Source organism: Eimeria acervulina, genomic scaffold (genome assembly GCF_000499425.1).
Source record: "Eimeria acervulina Houghton genomic scaffold, Eah_scaff658, whole genome shotgun sequence".
Taxonomy (NCBI): Eukaryota; Apicomplexa; class Conoidasida; order Eucoccidiorida; family Eimeriidae; genus Eimeria; species Eimeria acervulina.
Window position 1 is genome coordinate 5903 of NW_013547216.1, and position 6598 is coordinate 12500.

The 6598-nt window shown below is 53.3% G+C and overlaps 1 protein-coding gene across 1 annotated transcript in view; it reads right to left on the reverse strand.

Annotated features, from left to right (window-relative positions):
* Positions 1-1218: 1218 nt before the first annotated feature.
* EAH_00045700 (hypothetical protein, conserved) overlaps positions 1219-6598 on the reverse strand; it is a gene marked incomplete at both ends in the record, with an annotated part of 8059 nt that continues 2679 nt past the window's right edge. The window contains 3 exons of the mRNA XM_013391576.1: positions 1219-1692; positions 2012-2101; positions 2714-6598. The exon at positions 2714-6598 is cut by the window's right edge and continues 2410 nt beyond it. Coding sequence (XP_013247030.1) covers positions 1219-1692; positions 2012-2101; positions 2714-6598 — 4449 coding nt within the window. The remainder of the gene's footprint in view (positions 1693-2011; positions 2102-2713) is intronic.

Here is a 6598-nt window from a genome sequence, read left to right on the forward strand (position 1 = left end):
GATTTCTGTTGATACCAATTTTTGCAGCAGCGTGTCGCTAGTCAGTGCATTGCTAGCTGCAGCAGCAGCTACCGGAGCAGCAGCAACTGCAGCAGCAGCAGCAGTAGCAGCAGTAGCAGCAGAACCTGCATTAGCAGCAACTGCAGCAGTAACAGCAGCAGCTGCATTAGCAGCAACTGCAGCAGTAACAGAAGCAGCTGCATTAGCAGCAACTGCAGCAGTAACAGCAGCAGCGCATGCAGCAGCAGCAGCGTTAAGCCTAGCAGCAGCGAAACCCCCTTTGGGGTGTACATACATATTTTTAAATGGCGTTGAATTAACTAAGACGGCTTTCTATTTTTTGTCTCCTTTCTGCAGCAGCAGCAACTCCTGGTTCTATTGCAGCAGCAAAGTAACAATTATAAACAGCTAGGAACTGCAGCAGCAGCAGCTGCTGCTGCTGCGGTAGCAGCAACACCAGCTGTAGCAGCACCAGCTTGAGCAGCAGTAGCAACGCCAGCATGCAACAGCTGCAGCAGCATAGCAATTAGCACGACGCGCTGCAGTAGAGGCAGCAGCATCAGCAGGAACAGCAGTAGCAGCAGCACGCGGTGCTGCTGCTGCTGCTGACTGCCGTCTTAGCGCTGCATCCCGGGCTATGTTCGGGCATACGGTTTAGGGTTTAGGGTTTAGGGTTTAGGGTTTAGGGTTTAGGGTTTAGGGTTTAGGGTTTAGCATACATAAGGGAGGAAGTAGTCGTTTGTCTTTATTTGTATATTTTGAATAATAAGAAAAGAGACAGAGACAGACAGAAGACAAACAATATATATATATATATATATTTGCTGCATTTGTTTATATGTCTCTCTCTCTCTGTCTCTGTCTCTCTGTCTCTGTCTCTGTCTCTCTGTCTGTCTCTGTCTCCTTTCGTTTATCTGTCTCTCTCTCTCTGTCTCTGTCTCTCTCTCTGTCTCTGTCTCTGTCTCTGTCTCTGTCTGTCTTTATTTTTTATTTATTTGTTTGTCTTACTTTGCTGTCTCTGTCTCTGTCTCTGTCTTTTCGTGCTCTTTGTTTGTTTTAATCTGTCTTAACTTCTGCATCTCCTCTTTGTCTCTCTTTGTCTTTTCTTTTACTCTTTGCTGCCGTCTGCTGCAGCAGTTTGTAGTTTTCTTGCTTTTACAAAACCCACAAGAGGTTTAGGGTTTAGGGTTTAGGGTTTAGGGTTTAGGGTTTGAGTGTCTATGGAGAACACTCCATCTCCTCATCGTCATCTTCTTGCTGCTGCTGCTGCTGCTGCTGCAGTTCCTGGTGTTGTTGCTGTTGCTGCTGCAGCTCGTCTTCCTGCTGCTGCTGCAGTTGCAGTTGCTGCTGCTGTTGCTCCTGCTGTTGCTGCTGCTGTTGCTGCTGCTGCAGCAGCACCTGTTTCTGCTGCTGCTCCACCTTCTGCTCCGGCAACGGCAGCTGATTCTGCTGCTGCTCCTGTTGCTGCTGCTGCTGCTGCTGCTGCTGCTGCAGCTGTTTCTGCTGCTGCTGCTGCTGCATGAGCAGCTGTTTCTGTTGCTGCTGCTGCTGTTCCTGCTGCTGCTGCTGCTGTGAAGCAGCAGCAATTCTCTCTTTTAATGAAGTAATGAGGGTCTTTGCTTTTAATTTAACTTCAGCGCTTACTTCTTGTCTCTTCGCGAGCGACTGAATGCAGCGGCCTATGCCCGACAGCTAAAAAAATAAAAATAAAAACAAATTAAAATAATAAATAAATAAATAAATAAATTGTTTAAAATAATAAATAAATAAATAAAACAAATAAATAGACAGCAACAAAAAGAGAGAGAAATACAGAGAGAGAAGAAAAGATAGAACAAATAAAGAGAAAGTATTAGCGACAGCAGCAGCAGCAGCAGCAGCATTGCTGCTGGAAGGAGACAGCTGCCTCTGATTGCGAGCAGCAGCACATAGAACAGCAGCAGCAGCAGCAGAAGCAGCATGAAGAGACAGCAGAAGAGACGAAAAGCTAAAAACATAAACAGAGACGCACCTTCAAACAAAGCATGAGTGTCTCCTGAGTTGCTTCTTGCAGCAGCAAATGTTTTGCTGCTTTCAGCAGCAAATGTACTTCTGCTGCATCCTGCAGCAGCACAAAGCAGCACATATCCACCCATTTGCTGCGGCTGTTAACAGCAGCAGCAGCATTTGCTGCTGCAACAAATAGACAGCTGCAGGTTCTGCTGCTAAACCCAGCAACAGCAAATGCCACAGCAACAGCAAATGCAGCAGCAGCAGCAGCAGCAAATGCTGCAGCAGCAAATGCAGCAGCACAGGCAGCAACAACATTAGCAACAAATGCAACGGCAGCAGGAGCAAATGCAGCAGCAGCAAATGCAAATGCAGCAGCAACATATATGAATAAAATATACATGCACATACACTTACATATATATATATGTATATATATAGATATAGATATATATATATATATATATATTTTATATATGTGTATATATATATAATTTTATTCATATTGATATATTTATTTATAAGTATGCATAAACTAAGATGTTTTGTGTTTAATAAACAACAGGCAAGACAGAGAGCAGCAAAACAAATATCTGCAGCAGCAGCGTGCAGCAGCTGTACATACACCCCCATACAACCTATCTATCCTGCTGCTACTCTTGTTGTTGCTGCTGCTGCTGCAGCAACTGCTGCTGCTGCTGCTGCTGCTGCTGCTGATGCTTACGGCCGGCTTCTCCTCAAGTGCTTTTCGAAGGGAACAGCAGTCAGCAACCACGCGCTCATCTGCTGCTGCTGCTGCTTCTGCTGCTTCTGCTGCTTCTGCTGCATCTGCTGCTTCTGCATGATCCTCATTGAGGCGCCAGTTTGCCGCCACTTGCCTTGCTGCTGGCGTTGATGCTGCTGCTGCTGTTGCTGTTGCTGGTGCTGCTGCAACTGCTGCTGCTGTTGCTGGCACTGGTGGTGGTGCTGCTGCCGCTACAAGCCCTGCTGCTGCTGCTGCTGCTGCTACAGCTGACTGCGAGGATTTTTCTGCTGCTCCATCTCCCGTAGCAGCAGAAATACTGTTGGGCTCTTCTGCATGCTGCTGCTGCTGCAGCTGCTGCTGCTTTTGGTGGTGCTGCAAGCGGTCTCGCTGCTGCTGCTCCTGTTGCTGCTGTTTCTTTTGTTGCTGCTGCTGCTGGTCCTGTTCTTGTTGGTGCTGTTGCTGCTGCTCCTGCTGCTGCTGGTCTTGCTGCTGTTGGTCCTCTTGCTGCTGCTGCTGCCGTTGCGCCCACTCCTCGTCCTGCTGCTGCTGCTGCAAGTGCAGCGTTTGCTGTTGCTGATGGGTATCCTTCTGCTGCTGCAGTGGTTGCTGCTGCTGATGCAGCAGCAGAGTCTGAGACTCGCCAATGCCTTCGCTTCGTCTGCTGCTGGTGCTGCCCCTGCTGCTGCTTCTGCTGCTGCGCCTGCTGCTGCTTCTGCTGCTGCTGGCTCGCTTGTATTCACCGCTGCTGCAGTGTCTGCTGCTGTTGCTGCTGTTCATAGCGGCAGAGGCAACAACTTCTCGTGGCTGGCGCTGCTGCTGCTGCTGCTGCCCCTGCTGCTGGTCCTCCAGCTGCTGCAGCTGCTTCCCCTGCTGCAGCTGCTGCTGCTGTTCCATATGCTGCTGCTGCTCTTGCTGCCGCTGCTTTTGCTGCTGCACCTCCTGCTGGAGCTCTTCAGACACCTCATGCTGCTCTGGAGCACCTATGGGCTCTTCCAGCTGGGTAGCTTCCTCTTCCGGATGCTCTTGGTGCTGCTGCTGCTGCTGCTGCTGCTCCTGCTGCTGCTGCTGCTCCTCCGGCTGCGAACACGTTTGTGTAGGACTGCATGCGATAGCTTCCCGTGCAGCAGCAGGCGGCATAAGGGGAGCTGCTGCTGCAGCTGCTGCTGCAGGGGTATCTGCTGCTGCAGCAGAGAACCCAGGTAGGTCATGGGCTGCATGCACCTTGCTGCTGCTGCTGCTGCCGCTGCTGCAGTCTGCAGGTGCTGCCTCGCTTGCTGGGGAGAGACCATCGCCGCAACTGCTGCGTCTTTGGGTGTCTATGTCAAGGTTGCTGGTGCTGCTGCAGCTGGTGCTGTTGCTGCTGCTGTTGCTGTTCCTGCTGCTGCTGCTGCTGCTGCAGTTAGTGGGGATGCTGCTGCTGTGGCACACACCTCTGCTCCACTCCGTGCCGTTGCTGTCTCTTTTGTTGCTGCTGCTGCTGCTGCTGTTGCTGTTGCTGCTGCGGCTGTTACTCTCGCTGTCCTCCGTGTCTACCCAACGCTTGATTTCGGCGTTGCTGCTGCTGTTGCTGCTGCTGATGCTGATGCTGATGCTGCTGCTGCTGTTGCTGTTGCAGCTGCTGCCCTCCGTATCTCCACATGGTTTGGCATCGATGTTACTGTTATCGGTGCCGTTGCAGCTGGTGGTGCTGCTGCTGTTGCTGCTGCTGCTGTTGCTGCTGCTGCTGCTGCAGGGAACGCCATAATTGCTGCTGCTGCACCCCTCTTGGCTGGTCGTGCTGCTGTGTTCGCCACTGCCGCAGCTGTTGGCAGCGTTACTGCTGCCTGTGGTGCTGCTGCTGCGGTTGCTGTTGCTGCTGCTGCTGCTGCTGGAGGGTTGCAGGTCGCTGCTGCTGCTGGGTTTGACGCTAGGGTTTACAGTGCTGGTGGCGCTGCTTTCGCGGCAGCTGCTGCTGCTATCTCTGTTATTGCTGCAGTTGCTGTTGCTAATGTTGCTGCTGCTCCTGCCGTCCTCATACCTTGTGCTGCTGCTTAGAGCGTCGTTGTTGTTGCTGCTGCTGTTACTACTGTTGCTGCTGCTGCTGCTGCTGCTCTTATTGCTGCACCTAGAAGGGATATCAAATTCTCTGTATTTTCTGCCGTTGGTGGCATGCATGTTGCTGCTGCCTCTTTGGCTGCTGCTGCTGTTGCTGCTATTGTTGCTGCTGTTGCTGCTGCCGTTGCTGTTGCCGCTGCTGCTGCTGTTTGTGCTTCCTGCGGGAGAGCGTGAACGTCTTCCTGGAGACAGGTGCTGCTGCTGCCGCTGTTGCTGCTGCCGCCTCTGCTGCTGCTGCTGCTGCTGCTGCTGCTGCGAGTAGTAGGGCGCATGCAGCTTCAGGTGGCTAAAGCGGTCTCGTCGAGGTGAAGGGCTGCGGTATCTGTGGCTGGCATGCTGTCTGCTGCTGCTGCTGCTGCTGCTGCTGCTGCTGTGATAGGGTCTGCCTCGCCAACCTCCGGGAGAGTTGTGGGTGTATCGATCTCTTCGTAGATCTCTGTTTCTGCTGTCTCCTCGGTGTTTGCTGCTGCGGTGTCTACGTCTGCTGCTGCTGCTGCTGCTCCTGCTGCTGTTGCTGCTGCTGCGCCTCCAAGGGCCGCGAGAGATCCTGTCTCTCCCTCTGCTTCTTTTTCTACTTTCCCTGCTGCTGCTGCGGTTGCGTTTGAAGTGCATGTGGGGCCCCACATGGTGATAGCGTCTGCTGCTGCTGCTGCTGCTTATGCTGCTTCTGCTGCTGCTGCGTCTGCTTCTGCTGCGGCTGTGCCTCCTGTGTTTGTTGTATTTGCTGGTAGGAGACAGATCTCTACTCCTTCTACTTCGCCATCCTCCTTGCTGCTGCCCTGCTGCTGCTGCTGCTGCTGTTGCTGCTGTTGCTGCTGCTGCTGCTGCTGTTTGCTTCTCATGTGCACCTCCTGGGCGTATGCCTCTAGAGGCTTTTGCATCGCTTATTAATAAAGAAGGCTTCTCAGCCGCAGCAGCGGCAGCAGCAGCAGCAGGAGCAGCAGCAGCAGCGGTGGGTTCAGGCAGCCATGGGTCCTTGTCGCTATCCTCTTCAACAGCAGCAACAGCAGCAGCAGTAGCTGCTGCTGTTGCTGCTGCGGGGTTTTTGCAGGAAGGTGGCAGCGCTACGCCCTCAGCAGCAGACGGAATCCTCGCTGTCAATTCTGCTGCTGTAGATTTGGCTGCTGCTGCCGGCGTTGATATTCCTGCTGCTGCTGCTGCTGCTGCTGCTGGTGCTAAGGCGCTGCTAGGCCCCGTCTTGGAGCTTCGCGATGCGGCAGCTGGTGCTGCAGCTGTTGTTGCTGCGGTTGCTTTTGCTGCTGCTGCTGCTTCAGCAGGCAGGGGAGACAGCCGCAAACGCCTCACCCCGTCGGCAGCAGCAGCAACAGGTTTGCTCGGTGCTGCTGCAGCAGCAGATCCTGTTGCTGTTGCCTTTTGATTTGTCGTTGCTGCCCCTACTGCTGCACCTGCTACTTTTGGCGCGCCTGCTGCTGCAGCTGGCCCTGCTGCTGCTGCTGCTGCGGCTGCTGCAGCACTTGCTGCTGCAGTGGCAGCTAACTTTGTTGCTGTTGCTACTACGTCTGCTGCTGCTGCGGCAGCTGCAGCAGTAGGTCTGGGCTCCACCTGCCGCTGCAGATTAGGGTTTTGCTGCGAGCCTGCTGCTGCTGTTGCTGCTGCTGCTGCTCCGCCATTTCTGCTGATGCTGCGAGATTTGCTGTTGCTGCTGCTGTTTCTCATGTTGTTGTTGCTGCTGCTGCTGCTGTTGCTGCTGCGTTGTTTTGGCTTTGCAGGTTCCTTCAGTGCACCTGCCTCGTCGCTGCTGCTGCTACT